Here is a 21,452-nt window from a genome sequence, read left to right as displayed (position 1 = left end):
CAGGCCCTCTCTCCCATCTAGACCATTGCATATAATGAGAGTTGCCAAGAGGTCTGCCATGCTCATTAATTATGCTATCATTCCACATGATAAGTTGTCTATCAAGAAGGGGGAATTTTTTGAAGACTGTTCTTGAAGCTGGCCCAAGATTTCAGGATAGCAGTCCCATAAGAGGGGAGGAGGGAGTTCTAAGATGGGCTGAAAGAAAGATCGGCCTCGTACTACCCATCTAGTCTCCATTTGAAGAGGGAGTACAAGATTGTATGCAACGTATACAAAAAATATTTCCATGGCTCTTGTCCAGGCATAAGTCCTCTGACCAAGCAAAGCCATTGTAGGTCTGGAGCAATGATATTAAGACCCCCTTTCCGTGTGGGAACAATCAAAGTCTCAAGTCACCTTGGCTATAGTGTCTACTATACCATCTAGCCTACTCCATAGAAAATTCCTTATAGGCCTCTTGAGCTGAGCAATGCAATCCCTAGAATGGCACCAACAAGAGCAAATAAAACATGCCGTGGCCCACAGAAGCTGCGTAACAACCACCACCCTAGATTGGTTGAACTCCAAAAGGGGGGTTTTTTCTTGATATTCTCCAACATAGGAGCAAACCACTGTGAAGGAGAGGATACCCATACCGACCTGGCATCCTAACTACCTGACGAAGACACCCCTCTGAATCCAAGAAAACCTCAATTTGGAGTGTCCTTGTCAATAATCCAAAAGCCAGTGGATTTATTCCAATTATTGTATGCACCTGTTGCAGTACACAAATAAATCCAAGGCTGACCTAACAGAAGTGAGATTCTAAGCAGTAGCATTCAAATAAACATGATGTCATCCGCCAACTCACTGTCTAAACGCTCCTCATTGTGTCTCAGGGGAAGTCTCAGCCCATGAATGTCAACTTGAGATATAAGAAAGATACTCATAGGTTTAGCCACAAACAAAAATAGGAAAGGAGCTAGAGGGCATCCTTGACGGACTAGTCTGGAGATCTGAATCCTCTCTCCTTGGATCCCTCTAAGAAGCACATGGCTGTGGGTTGATTTGTATAAAGAGGAAACCCCTCTAATCCATGCATCTGTAAATCCGAAACAATGAAGGGTGCCCTCCAAAAAAATCCCAATTTGTCATATGCTTTCTCAAAGTCTAAGAGTGGAATGGCTAGCCTCTGGCTGCTCTTGATAGCCCAATCTGAAGCTTCCCCAAATGAGAAAATATGCTTCTATAGCTAGAGCACGAGAAAATAACGATCCTGCCAGAGCTTTGGGGGATTTCTCCAAGGCTCTGGGATTATGCACAAAGCCTGTCTGCGTGTCATGAATAAGATCTAGAAGGATGGGCTGCAAACGCAAACTAACAACTTTAACTAGAATTTTATAATGGATGCCCAAGAGGGTGATTGGCCTCCATGGTGACACCAAATTTCTGCAACCCCCCTTTGGAAAGATGAATGAGACCCTTTGTTAGTGAATTAGGAATAACAATAGAGTCCCAAATGCCCTGTAGGGCTGAGGTAAAATGATCACTAATTGCATCCTAGAAAGTAACAAAAAAGGAGGGTGTAAGCCCATTTGAGCTTCCTTATGAAGGCCAAAAGTGCACTTCTAAAGTTTATATTGGTGAAAGGCATACCAAGTGAGGCTTGCATATTTGGTTTCACCAATACTAGAGTACACTGCCATATAGCATGTCTGGCATCGTCTCTGGCAGGGGTGTCTGGATCTGCCTGATCGGAGGGATGCGTAAAACTTGCTGGCTATATGCAAGACAGTGATAAGAGAAATTGAGGGACTGTAAGTGACCACTATAACAGCTCTTCAATGCACAAACACAATAAGCACACCACAGATGAATCCATAACCCGTATATTTCATCAACTTCTCAACCGCTTGCAACATCTCACGCTCTCTAGACTGCGCTATGCTAAAGACATATTATTCACAAACACAATATAGGCAATCCTTCAAGGTGATTTCTTGTAAAGACAAGCATACATAACATCTAACAAGAGGATCAGCCCTGAAGTTAGGGTGCAGGTCTGATCTTTGTTGCAAGATAGGAGCAGTCTGTCATATTCTCTGTTTTCAATCCTCTCCTTCGTGGATTTTGGCTGCGACCTCTTCTAGAGAGTTGTAGAGCTCGATCTCAGCTTCACAACAAAAAAAAGAGCTCCCAAATCCGAGTTACGAAACAAAAGTTCTCGCAAAAATAGCGACTGCTGCTTTTTCTGGGGAGGTGCGACTGCTTTTTTTATCTGCATGCTCATTACCCATGCCTCCACTGGCCTATCTACAAGTAGTTCCACCATCAACAATCACTTTCTACCTTCATGCAAATAAACTTCTAGTTCTAGCATGCAAGTTTCTACCACTAGCAGCTCAAAATTGAGGTCCTCGAAATATGCCTATCAATGGAAACAGGATTTGACTGCGATATCCTGTCTGAATCAATAAGTTGTGAGACACTCTCTTTACTATGTCTTGGGCCTATATAGAGAAGAATTGTTTATTTAATCTACCTCCCACGTGAGTCCAAAATGACTCGCGTGCATGAAAGGCATACTCTGCACTGTGATCTAACAATATCTGCTGATGAGTCCTTATTGCTTCAAATTGCTCCTTAATCTAAGCATTTCTAGGCCGTTTCTACTCTTCCCTTTGTAGGGATGGAACTGTTGGTGATGACGAGCTTCGTGTTTGAGAATCTCCTGTCTCCTGTTGCTAGCAATCGAATGTTAACAATTACTAATCTCAGGAAGGGCTGCTGCCACATGCGAAGGAGATGGCACTCCACGTTTCATATGAGAAATCCAGATCTACAAAATTGCCTCAGCGAGGTCCTCTTCTGCATAAAAGGCATCCATAATCTTGATACTAGCAAAGCGTCCTCTAAAGTGAGGCTCAAGAACCATCAACAACACTAGAAATGATTTGAGGTGGAAACTCTGTGAATTGCATACTGATCCACCTCTATCCAAAGCCCAATCATCCACATAGATCTATCACTACGTGCATGGATGGGCATCTGAGTGCTTTTGTTCGACTGCGAAAATAGGAGAAATTGTGGCTGAGTGTGAAAGGCATCATCAAACCAAGTATCTCTGCCATTGAACCGAAAGAGGTAAGACATCCTAGGCTGCTCTTTTCTATCTAGATGCGTAGGAAACCCGAAGAAAGAGATAAGACCAAAAGGATTTATGGACTAAATCTCTACGAGCAGCAACACCTTCCACCTATTTTTCTGTCATATATCTTCTTTCGAATGATGTGTGTTGATAAAGCAATTCTCAAAAGTTGTTTTCCAAAATATATATCATTGCTCTACCTTAGCATTTTTCAACTTGGAATCTTTGTCTATTCTTAATACACAGTAATAAGTAGCTGCAATTCAAGTGGATTTTTCCTATGATTGCAGAGAGATCTTATTGATCCAGCATTGGAGGGGACTATGAACGTTCTCAATGCTTGTGCAAAGGCTAGATCTGTAAAGAGGGTCGTCTTGACATCATCCACAGCTGCAGTTATTTATTCACCAGGCAGAAAGCCGGAAGATGTTGTCGATGAGAGCTTTTGGAGTGACCCAGAATATTGCCGACAGGCTAATGTAAGTATATTGTCTGTTTTCTGTGGCCCAAATAATGTATTGCAATGTTGTTTATGCATCCTTGTAAAGGATATTTTCCAGAACCCAATTATGGACACCTGGTTGTATAGTACTTTCAAATACCAGGAGTCAAGTAGTGATCTTGAAGTGCCCCTTTAATGTTATCCCATAGAGATAGAAAAGAAGAGACAAATCTTCCTAATGTATATTCGATCTGTTTCTTACTGCCATCAGATTGCCTTGTTTTTCATGCTTGGTTTCTGTGAAGCTGTCAATCAACTATATGTCATGGATATCAGGCAAATAATTTTTAAATATTGTCTAAAATTTTGTTTTTCCATTGATGGGATACATTACACATGACATAAAGTGTGGATGTTTTTCCTGGTTTGAATGTTCAGATTCCATCCATGACCATATGCTTGACATTATTTTTGGGATTGCCTTTTTGTACATTTGATGTGGCTTGGTTGGGGGTCTCTTGTCTGCTTTCCTCCTTTCGAGCCAGTTACTTTTTTTTTTCTTTTGAGGATGGTTTTGCATGTGACTATGATCTGCTTCCAAGATAACATGCTTTGCATATTCACTAATGTACGGTGATCATGTTGGGGTAAAGGCACATTGCCACCCTTTAAAAGTTATGACCCCTATGACTGTCTTAAGACAGTCATAGGGTGAATCCCTAATCCTAATAAAACTCTTGAGTTTGTGGTGTGGCTCAACACATTGTACACACCCACATTTTCTTGTGTCTCTCTCTCTCTGTCTCCGTCGTTCCACTCCCTCACTCTTTCCCTCCCGCTACGAGGCGGGCGCAGCCAGCGCGCGCAGCGCGCAGCACCGGCCGCGTGCAGCCCGTCTACCGGCTGCAAGGCAGCAGCCGCGACAGGTACGGCCATTCGTACCGGCTGTACGGCAGCCGTACAGGGCAGCCGTACCGTACCAGCTGTACGGACGTGGCTGTATGGACGCCGCGACAAGCAGGTACAGGTCAAATTTTTTTTTGGGGATCCGTGCCCTCGCAGGTACAGGGTACAGCAGGTACCTTGCGCAGGTACAGAAGGTACAACAGGCACAGATTTTTTTTTGGGGGAAGAAGGAAAAGAGAGAGCACTCTGCTCTTCATTCCCGGAATTTTTTCAGTTCTAAAACTGTGTGTTTGAGGTACAGCAAGTACACTCGTGTCCCTCGTGCTTGAGGTGACTAGTGCCACAGTGTGTGGTGGTTGCACAATTATTTTGTTTCGGGAAGGTTAGATGCCTTAATTTGCAGAGGGCTTTTATGCTTTTGCTGAGTGCAAATCTCAGTTTTCGGGTGACAATTTCAAAGGGCTTTTGCCTGGAAGTGTATGCCTTGAGGCAGTGTGGAGCCAGGGTGCCCACATTGGTCTTGTTTCCGCAGTGTACTCAGTGACATTTCTTGCAGGTCACATTCTGTGTACGACACTTTGAAAATCTCAGTTGAGCCACGCTTGGCCAGGGCGCATCGAGTTTACTCGGTCCCTAACTGTCCATCGTTGACAGTGCTCAAAATATTTTCTTTTCGGTGTTTGTACGTTGGGATCTGTGTTGCCACTGTGCACAGAGGCAGTTTATGCATTACTTTGTCAGGTGAAAGTGCCAGGAGAGCGCTGTTTTTTTTTAGTATGCTACCTCAGTGTTGAGGTGTTTTTTACTTGGTACAGGTGTCAAATCAAGGGGCTTTTGCCCAGATTTTGCTTGTGAGCACTTGAGTTACTGTTTGAGAACTTCAGATGCCTTTTATCCCCTTGGCAGAAGGGTGATTGTTTGGGATTTGTCCCATACTTTGTTGCAGGTTTTGTGACAGGCTGAGGTGTTTGGAGCCTTTTTTCAGTGGACAAAATAGTGTATGACAAGTGGTTTATGCATATAAAATCAGTGCAATACCTCATCTGAGGTGGGAGAAGTGTCCAGGACAGCAGTGTTTTGTGCGTCGTCAGATGATGATGCACTGATAAAGCACTTGTGGAACAGCTGCAGTATTCTGAAATTACTGTTTTATGCCTATTTGAGCACGGTAGAGTGTGTCAGAAGGTACAGTGACTGGAGGGAAAATTTTTCTGTTTTGCTGCAGATTTTTTTTTTGACAGTAAAAAACAGCACTATTGTGAGTGCTCCTGGCTCTTGATAGAGCAGTTTTTCTGAGAAATCAGAATTTTATTTAGTCTTTTTTGACTTACACGGAGTCAGGCACTTTCCTTGTTTGATATGGCATCAGGGGGAAGTGAATCTTCAATACTGAACATAAAGAAATTGGAAGGGGCACACAATTATGCATTATGGGCAGAACAGTGTTTGAATGTACTTCTGCTAAAGAAGATTTCTAAGCCCATAAGGGTGAAGGGTGTCAAGCCATCTGGGATGGCAGATGATGAGTGGGAGGAGCTTGATTTGTCCGCAAGGGCTGCTATCATGCTTACTCTCACTGATTCTCTTGTGTTCAATGTTCAGGCTGAAAAGACCTCTTATGGCCTATGGCAGAGGCTAGAAGAGTTGTATGCCTAAAAGAGTTCAGCCAGTAAGGTTTATTGGTTGAAGAAGCTTGTCGACCTTCGCATGAAGGAAGGTACAGCTATGACCTCACACTTGAGTGAGTTCAATGCCATCTTTACACAGCTTATTGCACAGGGATTGAACCTTGATGAGGAGTTCAAGGCTACTTTCTTGTTGTGTACCCTCCCTGAGAGTTGGGACACTTTCAAGACCACTCTGTTAAATTCAAATGTCACTCTTATGTATGCTGATGTGGAGAGCTCTCTCCTTATGGAGGAGATGAGCAGGAAGAATAATATGGGCAGCAAGTCTTCCAATGCTTTGCAGGTACAGGAAAGAGGTAGGACTCAGCAGAAGGGGAGATCTGCTGGCAAGTCCAAATCCCGCAGTCAGTCCCGTGGCAAAAAGGATATTGAATGCTTTTACTGTGGCAAGAAGGGACATGTGAAGTCTAAGTGCTTCAAGTTTATACGGGATCAGAAAGCCAAGAAGGCTGAGACAAAGGATGCAGGCAGTGGAAGCAAAGGCAAAGGCAAGGCCAAGGCAGATGACTTGGATGCAGTGAATGTTGCAGCAGAGGACAATGACAGTGACAGACATGATGTATTATGTTCTTCTGCTGTAATTGCACATACATTGGTTGTTGATGGCCATGACATGCACACCTAGCTCTTGGATTCAGGTGCTTCTTTTCATGTTACGCCTCATAGGGAGTGGTTTACTTCCTACACAGGTACTCATGGAGTTGTTCACCTTGGGAACAACTATGCATGTCAGATTGCAGGGATTGGCAATATACAGATAGTATTCCCTGATGGACGCATATTTATGCTTGATGGTGTTCGCCATGTGTCGCAAATCAAGAAAAATCTGATTAGCATTGGCTTGTTGGATGACAGTGGTTACCACACCACATTTGGGGATTCCAAATGGGTGATTACTGATGGCCAGGTTGTAGTGGCTGAGGGTTATAAGAGTGATACCTTGTATCCTCTTTATGTTTCCAGTGTAGGTAATCATGTTGTTGCCATAACCGAGCTGTCGAAGGTTTCATTGTGGCATAGCCGGTTGGGACACATGTCCGTTAAAGGAATGCAAGAATTGTCACGTTTGGGTTATCTGCCGTCTCTTTCATTTTCAGATTTGCGTACTTGTGATCATTGCATTTTCGGAAAGCATTCTATGACTCCTCATAAGAGGAGAACTCCCCAGAATAGAGCATCGCTTGATCTAGTGCACATTGATTTGTGTGAGATGCCACAGCTATCACTAGGGGGTGCAAAGTATTTCATTACTTTTATTGATGATGCCATACACAAAGTGTGGGTCTATTTCTTGAAGCATAAGAGCGATGCCTTAGATGCTTTGAAGAAGTTTGTCGCTCAGGTTGAGAATCGGACAGGACGCAGGCTGAAATGCCTCAGATCCGATAATGGGGGTGAGTATGTGTCACATGCTTTTGTACAGTTTTGCGAAGCTAAGGGCATTAAACAGGAACTCACAGCCCCTCATAATGCATCTCAAAATGGTGTGAGTGAGCGGATGAATAGAACTATTCAGGAGAAAGTTCGATGTATGTTGTCTTATGCTGCATTGCCCCATGGCTTTTGGGCAGAAGCCGTGCAAACAGCATTCACCTCATTAACAGGTCACCGAACAAGGCTTTGGCGTTGAAAGTGCCAGAGGAGGTGTGGTCTGGCAAGCCACCTTCATATAAGCACTTACGTGTGTTTGGCTGCGAGTGCTTTGCTCATATACGCAAAGAACTGCGCACCAAATTGGAGCCAAAGTCTTTCAGATGCATCTTCATGGGTTACGGTGACGAAGGTGAAATGGGGTACATGTTATGGGATCTCGTCAAACGGAAGATTATACGCAGCAATGACGTCATCTTTAAAGAGGATAGTGTACACAAAGAACCTGTGCAACCTGTGGAATACAGGAGGGTTGTTTATGATGATGTCGGACAGCAAAGAATTCCCATTAATATGCAGCAGCAGGCTGCTGTAGATAACCCTGTTCAAGAGGGTATACATGCTGAAAATCAGCCAGACAATTTTGCCAATGATGCACCACTGGATATGCCAGCAAATGGCGCTGTAGAACAGCCAAATATGGTGGTACAGCCACCCGTCATGCATGACGAACAGGCTAGACAGCAGCCTATTACGGAACATTTTGTTAGGAGGAGCACCCATGTACAACGGCCTCCTGACAGGTTTGTTCCAGGAGCCAATAATGTGGCTGATTTTATCATGCTGACAGATTGTGGTGAGCCTTCCAGCTTCAAAGAAGCTATGGGAAGAACAGAGAAAAGGAAGTGGGAGAAAGCCATGCAGTCAGAAATGGACTCCCTACTTCAAAATGATACATGGGACTTGGTGCAGCTACCTGCAGGCAGAAAGGTTTTGCCATGCAAGTGGGTTTACAAAGTCAAAGTGGATTCAAATGCTTTACCGAGGTATAAGGCCAGATTGGTTGCCGAGGGGTTTAAGCAGGAGAAGGGCATTGACTTTGATGAGATCTTTTCCCCTGTAGTCAAGATGACTACTTTGAGAGCAGTGTTAGCTCTTGTTGCTCATGAGGACATGGATTTATGTCAGATGGATGTGAAGACTGCTTTTCTTCACGGAGATCTCCATGATGAGATCTACATGAGTCAGCCAGAGGGATATGCTGTTAAAGGGAAAGAGCAGCTTGTGTGTAAGCTCAAGAGGAGCTTGTATGGACTCAAGCAGGCGCCAAGAGAATGGTACAAGAAGTTTGATGCCTTCATGCAGTCCCAAGGGTATCATAGGTGTGAGACCGATCACTGCTTGTACACCAAACGGGCAAAGGATGGCAGTTTGATGCTACTCATTCTATATGTGGATGACATGCTGATTGCCAGCAAATCTCAGCAGGAGATTAGTGCTTTGAAGAAGCAACTGCATAAGTCTTTTGACATGAAAGACTTGGGTGATGCAAACCATATTTTTGGTATGCGGATTATTCGTGACAGGTCCAAGGGACTTTTGTTTCTGTCACAGAAGGAGTACATTGACAAAGTACTGCAGAGGTTTAAAATGGAGGGGGGGAAGTCTATTAGTACCCCGTTGCCTCCACATTTAAAACTCAGCAGTAAGGACAGCCCCAGATCAGATGATGATAAGGCTGAAATGGCCAAGGTTCCGTATGCATCTGCAGTTGGTTCTTTGATGTATGCCATGGTTGCCACTCGTCCGGATATTGCTTTTGCGGTGGGAGTCATCAGCAGGTATATGGCAAATCCAGGCAAGCGGCACTGGGAAGCAATGAAAGGCGTCTTGAGGTATCTAAAGGGTACCAAAGACTTGTGCATATGCTATGGTAGGCAGGATGCATTGGTGCATGGTTTTACAGATTCAGACTATGCAGGGAATGCAGATAACAGGAAGTCTACTACCGGTTATATTTTCACATTTGCAGGAGGTACTATATCATGGGTGTCTCGGTTGCAGAAATGCATTGCACTGTCAACCACTGAAGCTGAATATGTTGCAGCCACTGAGGCTTGCAAGGAAGCAATATGGCTTACTCGGCTGGTGGGAGATTTGGGCATTACAGGAGATATGCCAGTTTTGCATCGTGATAGTCAGAGTGCTATCATGTTGGCAAAGAATCCAGTCTTTCATCAGCAGACCAAGCACATAGATGTGAAATACCATTTCATTAGGGAGGTACTTGAAGACAAGCGGCTTGAGCTTGTGAAGGTGCATACTGATGATAATCCTGCAGATTTGCTCACTAAGAGCTTGTCTACAGAGCGGTTTGCACATTGTCGCCACATCATGGGATTAGGATGAGACCATTCTTATTTTATGGTCTTGTATACAGTAACTGTATATTGCTGTAATTTTTTATTCTTTTCTCCCCTTTAGGCACATTGGCCTTTAGGTGGGAGGTTGTTGGGGTAAAGGCACATTGCCACCCTTTAAAAGTTATGACCCCTATGACTGTCTTAAGACAGTCATAGGGTGAATCCCTAATCCTAATAAAACTCTTGAGTTTGTGGTGTGGCTCAACACATTGTACACACCCACATTTTCTTGTGTCTCTCTCTCTCTGTCTCCGTCGTTCCACTCCCTCACTCTTTCCGTCACAGATCACATGTCTGAGGATTTGAGATGGGGCATTTTAGCCGGGTAGCTGAGGATAATTTTGTTTTTTTGGGCATTTTAGATATGCTAGCTGAGGATGGTTTTGGATGTCATTATGGTCTGCTTCCAAGATCCACGGTTTGCAGATTTGATAATGGTACAGTGACCAATCTGACTTAGGTTTTACTTCCCTTTTTGCCCCATCTCAGCTTCCATTGGATTTTTGCTGCCTGGCTTTTAGGTTACATCATCATTGGGTGACTCTTTCAGATTTTATGGTGACCATTGGTGTGGGTGTATTTCATAATGGTATTTAGGACCGCTTCCAGGGCATTCCTTGGGCTGCTCAGGGTTTCTATGAGGCTGTCTGGGGCGTTCGGAGACAGGGTTTCCTTTTTTTGTTATATACTAAGATTTTCTGGCATTGCACACCCTGGTTTGGGTTCTTGTCTGATATATAGGTTATGTTGGCATGTGGAACCATCAATCCATTTCCTTTTATGGTTTTTGCTTTGATGCTTTTCTTACCATAGGCTGCTTTGGCTCAAAAAGTTGAGATTTGTGCAACCAAGGTATATGAGCAGTGAACTTTTTCCAATTAGAAAAAATGATCTTTTTCAGAAAAAGGAAAATAAAAATTTTGAGAATGATCTTACTAGAGATCTGGGTCCACTGTGCTTTCTTGCAAGCTCATCACTGTTGGATTGAGCCAAGTTAAAACAGTGAAGATGCACTGCCATTTATCATTGGACAGCTGCTTGAATGGGTTGGCTTCAGGGTATAATGTCGTTTCCTCCTTTGGTGGTCTGGCAAATATGATTAAATACCACGTTGCTTGTTTGTTCGGGCTATGTAGAAAAGTAGGAACATATGAAAAAGCAGCGAGATTCTATTAATTACAAAAAGCTAAATATAGTGTGCATCCAAAGAGAAGGGAGACAACTCTAGGATGTGTGATACACAAAAATGGGAGGCAAGTAGCCATGTGATGGAGGATGGAGAATAGCAGGTTGGAAGCATTGTATGGAAGAGGTCATTTCATTGTTTGGGCTTTGGAGGGAGAAGGCTTGAGAGTACGGTTTTAGGCAATGTACAGGTGGGAATGGTCTGCAAACCCTTTTGTGATACGTGCTTAACGAATCATCTCCTGTCCAATTGGGTCGAAGTTTCTTGACACTCCGACTACTCCCTTTTACACACAAGCAGATTTCATGGGGTTCGCGCAGCATGCCTTCGGGAACCTCCTTATACGTTTATGCATTTTGCATGCATTACTCTTTAAATGACATTGATAAAGCCAAAAATTACGAAACCATGTCAATCCTCAAGCCTTCGCAGTAATGGTAGCATATCCTATCTTATTCACACACTCTGCGCTATTACTTACGATGTAAAATTTATCAAAGAACTAGGGTAGGATCGGCACTTTAAGAACTGGGAGCTCGAGTGGAGCTAAGCCTAATGAATATTACGTGGTGCTACACTTTGCTGAGGACATACTTGAAAATTTTCCTTGTAATTGTTCAAGATGTTAGCTGAAGATCTCCTAGTTGCCACCTCATGGGTTGCCTTAAGTCGACCCTTCACAAAGAACTCATTATGATCCTAAGGCTTGCCAACCAAGATTTGGACCCCTCTTAAGCATATATCCCAAAGAATGGTGAGGTCTACTTACTACCTTAAAGTAGAGAAGTAAACTCCTATGTATGGCATGAGTTTAAGAAAAAACTTTACTTGAGGATTGCAGTGATGATTGCAATATGACTTAAAATGAGGCAAGCACTATGGACTGACTGTGGATACAAAGAGAAGAAGTAGAGGAGAAAAAACATTTTAAATAACAAGACCATCATTCCAGATCATAATATTAATGTCGTGAAACATTATACAAAAATACATGTGCCATTGCAATTGTTGGCACTTCTGTTGGGTCTGATAGCTTCATGCCTGTTCATCGTCTTCATTGGCCAGCTCCACTAGTTCATTTACCTTCAACACTGACATTCTTTAGCCTATGTAGGTTTTGCAATGTCCTCTAGGATTCCTCCATGACTAAGGTTGCAACTTAATGGGTGGACATGGAGCGCAACATCTATGAGCCTGGGAAATGGGAATGAGCGTTGAGCCAAGATGGAAAAATATTGAGCTACAATTTGCGACATTACGTGGTGGTTTGCTTATTGTAGAAGGAGCAGTAGCAAACTCACCTAGAGCAGCCACTGAAGTTCGATTGAGGACTTGCGGTGATCTCGGAGAGGTCTACAATTGTTACATCAGCAAACAGAGCATGTTTTTGGTAGCTTACCTCGGCGTATCTTTGCTGATGTTGTTACAGTTATGGCTATATGTCTCCATATCTGAAGTGCTTCCTCTCTATACATACATGCACAGAGTGAGTTAGGCAGTCAAAGTGTTTTGTTAAGACTTTCTTTTTCCCGTCGCATAAGGGTTGGCTGTAGAAAGCTACCCTTTTCTCTAACATGGTATCATCGCCAAGCATGCAGGTGATGCATATTTCACTTGCCAGTTGTGGCCAGTGATACCAAAATTCTAATGGAATCCATTTTGGTTACTAGGGCATATGACTCTTCATACTCTTGTTGATACTGTTGTGTGCAATAAATAGCTTTGTATCTTTCAACACTATCACTTGGATTGTACTTGACCTTGTACACGTGTGTTTCCAATTGCCGCCTTTCCTGATGATAATTCATATAATCCCCATCTTTTGTTCTTTTACAAAGCATTCATTGCAATTTATCATTCTGTCTTTTTAATTGCATTTTCAAAAGAGCTTGTCTCTTTTGTTGTCATGATAGTGTTATAACAGCATAACTGATACTTTCAACCTGAATAGCCTTTATTTTCTGAACATATGTCTTTTCCTTCCCGAAGTAGATCTTTTCAATTGTTGTGATTCTGCATGTTCTTCTACCTGTGCTAGCTGATGTATGTATATATTTCACTTATTGGTACAATATTCTCTTGTGAATTTTGAGGTTTTTCATTCCGAATTCTCATAAGACACTACATTCCTTGAGATAATTATTTTTATGTTAATTGGATCGTACAGCTTATAAGCTTTGCTATGTTCACTATATCCAACAACCAGTATGGATTTCCTGGACTTCACATCTAGCTTTCTTCTGTATTATCATGTATATGTGAATATGCTAAGTATTCAAAAATTCTAAAATGTACAATCCTTGGCTTAGACCCAGTGAATGCTTTATGAGGAATCATTCCTTGCACCGGTTCTATCGGTAGCTTGTTTATTAAAGAAAAAGATTGATTGCTACTGGCCAACCCTTACACAATAGAATAAACGAAGTCTTGAGTTCTCACAACAAAAAACTTTGGCTGCCTAATTCCCTTTATGCATGTATGTATATAGAGTAAGCACTTCAAATATGGAGAGAATACACACACAGACATTCAGCCAAACAAATCTTATAAATAGAGGTGATTTCCAAGTAGAAAATATAGTCAAAACTGTGGCAACATCATCAGCAAACCTGTGCTGAGGTAAGCCACCAAGAACAAGATCTGTTTGCTGATGTAACTGTTGTAGACCTCTCCTAACCACCGTGTGTCTACAGTGCCCTCTCTAGGTGAGTTTGCTACTGCTGTTCACCCAGCAGGTAGATCTGCCCCTTTGTGTGCCCTTGGACAGTCCAAAGACTCCTGAAAAATGACTGTGAGAACCACTTGTGCTGCATGCAGCTACTCCTTTGCTTCCACCAGATGGCTGGTCTGTACCTGGAGTAAACTAATCTGCCCAGAGACTGAACTGTTCAATGACCCTGCATTGGGGCCCTCTTATAAGGCCCAATGCCCTGCTGTACCACCCAACCTAGAGCCAGATCCGGCCGACCAGATCTGGCCAACCAATCTGGCAGCAGCCTGTTTGCCCGACCTTTGCAGGCCGACCAGGCGCCAGTGCTGGAGTACCATCTGATTGATGTACCTGCATCTCTAGGTGTTGACCTACAACACTCCACAAACAATCAGAATCCAGTTTACAACTCTGGTATACTCTTTAATCCAAGTCACTAATACTCCACAATCTTCAGAATCCCAAGGCACCAAAGATCCGTCCAGTCATCTGTCTCAGAAGATAGGAACTGATCAAAAATTGTAAGGAACTGAAGATCTTGGGTATGTTTCAACCCGTCATCAAACCTGCACCATTGGTGTTCTAGTCCATGATTCCTTGTACAGTGAGATCCTTGTGGTGGCTCCACATCGGTCTTCATTGGTAGGAATCCCTCCAGCAAACTCTCGAGTAAGTCTGTCACCCACTGGTCTTCCACAAGTGCTATCATCTTTCCTTGATTTATAAGATCCCTTGTCTCCACCAGAAAGGATTTGATAGGATCGTTATCTCGTCTTTCCAGCATCATGCAATTGGGTTGCTCAAAGAAGCCTCGTGATCACCACCACTGATCAGTAATTTGAACTTGTTAAAGTCTTTGTCGCTAATCCTGAAGGTAACCTTGCAGCAAGCGTCAAAAGCCTCCGCAATGAGAAATCCCCCTCTGTTTGTATAAAGGCTTTCACCTTGACTCTCCAACCAACTGCAAGCACCAGTACAAACACTAAGTTATCTACTGTCATCTTCACAAAAACATAATGGAACCACCTTCCTGGAATTTCAGTCTAGGTATGCTTGCCATCGCAGCAAGCTAGGTAGCTCCGAGAAGTACTACGATCTTCCTTGCCTTTGTGTAACCCTATAGTCATGCTCTCCTTGGTGATCTCTTACTTGTCAAGCTCCCATCTTTAGGTGTGTTCCTCCGTTTTTGCAAGTGGTATCGGACAAGGTGGTACTGCATGTTAGGTACGATACATACGGCACGAGTACCAGTACACTGCGTTGTACAAGAAAAAATTAAAGGTACGTTAGGTACGCATGCTTTGTAAATTATGATTTTTTCACCCAAAAAAAGAGGAAGAGAATGGGGAGGGAGGGGAGGACGAAGGCCAAGGTAGGAGCTAAAGGTTCAAGGAGGCTAGAGCAGAGGGCAAACATAGGTAGTAGCAGTGGATTTGTCTCAAAGACAGGTGCAAAAGAGGGCGTGACAACACATATGGAAACACGTGCAAGCAAATATCTTATAGCGTATGGTACATGTACTGTCCAAAAAATTCCATACGGTATGCGTGCTAGTACTACCATTGTATTGGATCGGTCCTCATATCCAATGACTGAGCAACATTCTTGAACTTGTGCACTATTGTTCGGTGTTTGCTATGAACACCATCGCCTCTAGGTATGCATACACTGTCTCAATGGGACATGGCCCCGTCACTAAGAAGAGTTCCTTGGTTACCACATTGGTAGTTGCCGTGTCAGCCTAGTCCTCCTTTGCTTGGTCAGTCTTCTCTTTTTACAATCTTTAGCAAAATGTCCAGGCATGTCGCAATAGAAGCACTTCTTCCTCTTCTTGTTTTCACCATGAGAAGAGCCCCCTCCAATCATTCTTGGCTTCCTTTTGCCAACCTTTCTTTTAGCTATGAGAGCCTTTTCGTCGCCATCATCACTTATAATGAGCCAGATCTCGTCAGACGTTAAAATGCTGCATTCTTAAATGGATACTTGGACCAAGATGTATACATGTAAGAACCATAGAGACATGTAGAAAATGGAAAAGAGAATCATTGAAAAAGCCACTATGGCTTAAAGCAAGCACCTAACAAGCTATTATGGTAGGATTGATAGGTTACACAAAATTCAATGTAAATCATACTACAAAGGTCAAGGGGAAGACATCACCATTGCATTGCATTCATTGTTGTATGTAGATGATTTGATAGTATCAGGAGGCAATGATAGCGTAACCACAAAACTCAAACATGACTTATTGCAAAGTTTGATATGAAACTCATGTATTATTGTGTTGGCATTAGATTTTAGAGAGATGCAGATAGCATATTTATGAGTCAACATAAATATGTTGCAACTTATTGAAGAAGTTTCATATGCATGATTGCAGCTACTCCAATGGAACAAAATCTGAAGTTGACAACAGATGAAAAAAACTAATTGTGACATCTTATTACATCTTTGATATATCTACAAATGTAAGGCAAGATATATGTTATGCTTTGTTAATTCAGAATAGAATACAAAGGATGCCATAAAAACTATGACAACGACTACGCAAGTGATCAAAATACAAGAAGATCAACCTAAAGTTATGTATTTTTCCTTGGATAAGGTGCAAATTTATGGCAATCAAACACACAGCCAATTGTTCCTTTGTCATCCACAGAAGTAAAATATAGAGCTCTCATAATAGGTGCATGTGAAGCTATATGGCTCAAAAGACTATTCTTGGAGATAAATTACTTGGATGGCTCAAAGCCAACCACAATATATCGTGATAACCAATCAACTTAAGCATTAGCAAACTCAAGCACAATATATCGTGATAACCAATTAACTTAAGCACTAGCAAACTCAAGCACAACATGTTGATAGAGTATTTCATTAGAGAAAGAGTGCTATGTAGTGACATCACATTGTGGCATTGTGATAGCAAAGATAATTTTGGACACCTTTACCAAAGCACTTAGAAAAGAGCTTTTTGGGAAACAACAACAAGCTCTTGGCTTGACTAAGAGGAAGGACACCTTTACCAAAGCACTTACGAAAGAGCTTTTTGGAAAACAACAACAAGCTCTTGGCTTGACTAAGAGGAAGGGCATTTCTATTAAGGGGTTGTGATGAATAGTAATGCTCAATCCTTCTTCAAACACGATAATCGTATCTTGAGAGAAGGCCTACTTCATGATGGGTAGATATTGAGGATCAATCTCAACAGCATGTATACATATGTTAATGAACTACCTAGAGAGTGCTAAAAGAAAAGGTTTAAGAAACCCTAATCCCAATCCTAATCCTAAATGGGTGTTGTTTACATTCATCCTTCACAGCCAATGTAGTGTACAGTTAGTCATTTGTGTGTTTTCTTTAGCTGTGCCCTCTCTCCGTCTCCACTCTCTTCTCTCCTTTTTGCGACTTTGTTACATTTGTGAGGGCATATGTTTTTTTAGTGGTCTACACCCGCAACTGGGAAATGATAATGCTATCACCAAATGTGATGAAATTTGCGGTTTTGAACCTTGTGGGTGACCATTAGGAGGTTAAAACACACTGTTTATTTTGTTTTAAGGATTGGTTGGGCATAAGTTGGATTTATCTAAATATCTATTATGCAACTAATAACGCAGTGTGCTTTGTTTATCTTTTTTTGGGGGAAAGAAGGGATAATTTTTTTTGGAAATGGACATATAGTGGAATCATAGATGGGGGAGCTTTGTTGACAGTCTGGTGGAGTGGTTTGCAAGCTGTATCATGCTTTTGAAAACAAGCACAAAAGCATGGATATTTGGAATTGGAACTTCAATGCTACCTGTTTCAAGTGCTAGTATATCTCTGTTTTCTTACACATAGGGGTACTGTGGGGCAGCAGTTTCTCACTTGAAAGGTGGAACTAGCTTAAATCAATTCAAACGGTTTCTTGCGAATCATTTTAGGGATAAGGGTGACAACACCTTACCTATCCTCCTGATTGGGGTTGAGATGATGTGTCTTTAGCCATTAAAGCTGCAGAGTCCTGCCATGCACCTGGACAAGGTTATAAAGATGCTAGGCTACCATTCGCAAAAAAAGCCAAAATTGGCATGGAAGGCTAAGAGTAAAATATTACAAAGTGCTTGGGTCATGGACTTACAAGAGATTAACCTAGAGTTCTCATGCTAAACCACATAGGGATGGAGATGCAGTGCACTTGGCTACAAAGCTGGCAGAAATCCCTTGTGTAAACAGACTATACTTGACTTGAAGTTAGCAGCAGTACAAACAAGGAGCTGCATGACTTTTGGAGGCCCAGGGTACCTCATATCAGAGTGAGCTCAGGCATGTCTTTGGTCCCTCCCACAGAACGTTTTCAGATTCCTGGTCGGAGAAGACAAAACTAAAGCAAGCAGCATCTACAATTTCAAGCTGAAGTTTTGGCAACGCTGATTGGGGAATGAATGTGGATCTTAAGCTCCACATTTCACTACAGTATAGCAGCTCACACTCTCACATGGAGGAGATACAGGGAAATAGTATCGGGTAATTTTGGCTTGAGACTCTCATATCAATTTTCGAAACAATCTTTCACCCCCTGCATAGAGCTGATGTAGTCGGCCCATAAAAAAGGAGCAAAGATGGCTGGATGCTAATATATATCTATCTTGATCCCATAGACTTGTTTGGTCTGTCAAGGATGATTAATCATTATAATCTGTTCTAATCCAGTTCAGTCATATTTTTGTTTGTTGCAATTTTTCATATCTGCTTCTTAAAAATAGTAATCATTGGATTATACAGAGCACTTCAGCCGAAACATTGACTCTTATTTTCTTCCTATTGGCTGCCCTTACCTTCCGTAAATTTTTTGCATGAATAATTGTGACAAAACTTTAGCCAAATGTTACAGAATTCCACTGGCTTGAGTGTCAAGTCTTAAATTTGATCTTTAATTTTGAGGCCTAAATTGTATTTTGTTATTCTTGCGAGTCACCCTTAAATGATTTGGGGTGGGATTTTGCTAATTTTGGCATATTTAATGTCTGTTTTAGTGCTGCTTTTGTGACAAATGAAATGCGCAAATTGGGGAAGGGGGCTGTCTTGGCTTCTGTGTAACTGTTTGTGTGTTTTATGTTACTCCTTTCCAATTTTTGACTTATCATCTCTGTCATTGGTCTTGAATGGGCTGGTTCTGACAATTGTTAGCAGATGAACTTTGTTAATCTTGTAAATCTACTCTTCAGGGTTTGAGAATTGCTGATGTGCTTTTAGAGGATGAGTATGGCATGTTTCTGGGTCCATCTATATGTATATCCACCTGATAGAGTGATTGCTGATTTTTCCCAACTCTGGGTAATGTCTTGTGCTTGGGTGCAATTGAGCTTGTAAACTTTGCATTTATTGATAGAATTGATGTTTATTTGGTCTTCCTCCAGCAAAGAACTGCCCTGACAGAACAGTAAAGTTAGACAGTAGATGTGAGTGGTCACTCTGAAACTGCTATCTCTGAAAGATGTGAATATGTTTTTATACCCATTCCCTCAATAAACCCTTCAGCAATGATGTAACCTGGATTACGATGAGGCTATATGAATGGACCAAACTAGACCGTTAGGTATGCTATCTCTATTTTTGTCTTGTGAATGTCTAATCCCACACATTTTTATTGTAGGCATGGTACCAGTTATCCAAGACTCTAGCAGAAGGTGAAGCTTGGAAATTCGCGAAGGAACATGGATTAGATCTGGTGACAATAAATCCTGCAATGGTCGTTGGACCCCTTCTACAGCTTACCATGAACACAAGCTCAGAGATCATCTTGAAATTTTTAAATGGTCAGTTTGTGTGATCAAACGTATAGATTGTATGCATTTCTTTTTCAAGTATGTGGGTAGGGCACATGGAGGCATTCCATGATATGAGAGCCAAGGTTGAGATTGTACGAGTCATTTCGGTGCGTAACTGCACATGATTAATTTTCATTTATATATGCTGCTCTTTGAAATTTAGGCTATTTCAACTGTATTTTGTTAACAATTCCTTTGTGTTATAGGGGATTCTTCTACATTCCCAAATGCCACGCTGGGTTGGGTGCATGTGAAAGATGTAGCAGAAGCACACATTTTGGCTTATGAAGTGCCCACAGCATCAGGACGGTACCTTTGTACAGAGAGAATTGCTCACTATGAAGAAATAATAGGAATCCTGCATAAACTCTGTCCTGGCCATCCAATACCCACAAAGTTGGTGTCTTCCCTTTTTTCCATTCCACTTCTACTTCTTAACATGTTTGTGATTAGCCGTGTATTCTCTTTTTTCCATTCCAGTTCTACTTAACATGTTTGTGATTAGCTGTGTTCCCATTGCTACAAGTAGAGGTTCTTTCCCCTTTTTGGGAAGTGTGGATATATGCATGTTACATGTAAAATGGCCACAGCTTTGGACTCCATGTTAGGCGTAATGAAACCTGTATTCGAAATTCTTTTGATGGGGATACAATCATGGTGGCTCACACTTTGTTTATGCTGAGTCTGGGGAATAGATTTGGGTTTCATGTGCGTGTGCATGCATGCAATTGTGAATGTGTACACACATACATGCACCCTACAGACACACAGATGAAGCACCCAAATGCACACATATGCACACGTGTACTCAAACACATGCATATGCGTGCACACAGACATCCACACACATGCACACGTGCACAAAAGTATGTTCCTTGAATTTCTATAGGGCTAATTTACTTCTCTGCTGAGGTGTTCAGATGTGCAGATGAGACAGCCCCTCGTGCTCCAGTGTACAAGGTGACCACAGCAAAGCTACAGAGTCTGGGATTGAAATTCACTCCAATTGAAGAGGCAATTGAAGAATGTGTGCACTCCTTAATGAAACAGAAGTTGGTAAAGCAAAATGCCTGAGCTCTGAATAGAAAGCTCATATGTAGACTCCAATTTGTTTTCTCATGGCTGGAAAGATGCTGGATGATGCCCGACATGTTCTTTTAGGACTAAGCCAACAAAAAATGGCCTATTCAGGTATAATAAGGGTGACACTTGATGAAAGTGAATTCGAAGACGTTGTCTGTACAATCAGGTTCCTAAGCGTCATCTGGACACTCTTCCCTGAGCAGTGATTGATATGTGATCGAAGGATTTTAATTGTATGGGTTGGCTATTGCTGGAATAAGTCTTTGAATTGCTGCCAGAAATTGGGAGTTAGTAACAAGTGCATGGCCAGTTTGCCTTACAAGTCTTGCTTCATGCAGAACCATGCTAAAGAGAGACCTTGCTTCTTGATTCTGTAATTGTTTTACTGGAAATTGTTTTATGCATAATTAACCTAAATGATAGGAACTCAATCACCTTCTGCAATCCTGACGAATGCTAGACCCTGATATCCCATACTTGTTTGATCTATCAAGCGACCTACGATTGTATTGTTAATATTTCGAAACACCACAAGCATGCAAGAGCGAGTAACCTCCAAGCCTAATCCAACACATGTAAACAGTCCCATATGCTTGCATAGACACCTTGTGTATTTCTTTCCAAAAAAGTATTTTCATGTGTGTTGAGCCCTTCCAACCTAGAAGGTTCCTACACTCCATGCCTTGTCTTAGTGGCCCCT

At 42.1% G+C, this 21,452-nt stretch overlaps 1 protein-coding gene across 1 annotated transcript in view; it reads left to right on the top strand.

Annotated features, from left to right (window-relative positions):
• The window catches only part of LOC147892765 (phenylacetaldehyde reductase-like), a 101,851-nt gene extending 80,746 nt beyond the window's left edge, over nucleotides 1-21,105 (top strand). The window contains exons 3-6 of the mRNA XM_087387257.1: nucleotides 3,421-3,609; nucleotides 19,495-19,657; nucleotides 19,876-20,065; nucleotides 20,590-21,105. Of these exons, the coding sequence (XP_087243383.1) occupies nucleotides 3,421-3,609; nucleotides 19,495-19,657; nucleotides 19,876-20,065; nucleotides 20,590-20,743 (696 nt within the window). The 3' untranslated portion in view covers nucleotides 20,744-21,105. The remainder of the gene's footprint in view (nucleotides 1-3,420; nucleotides 3,610-19,494; nucleotides 19,658-19,875; nucleotides 20,066-20,589) is intronic.
• The last annotated feature ends 347 nt before the right edge of the window (nucleotides 21,106-21,452 follow it).

Source organism: Dipteris shenzhenensis, chromosome 16 (assembly GCF_047967505.1).
Source record: "Dipteris shenzhenensis isolate YYH24624 ecotype China chromosome 16, Dip_SZ_1.0, whole genome shotgun sequence".
In the NCBI taxonomy this organism is placed as follows: Eukaryota; Viridiplantae; Streptophyta; class Polypodiopsida; order Gleicheniales; family Dipteridaceae; genus Dipteris; species Dipteris shenzhenensis.
The sequence above is the reverse complement of the archived record's forward strand: the minus strand, read 5'-3'. Positions and strand labels throughout refer to the sequence as shown.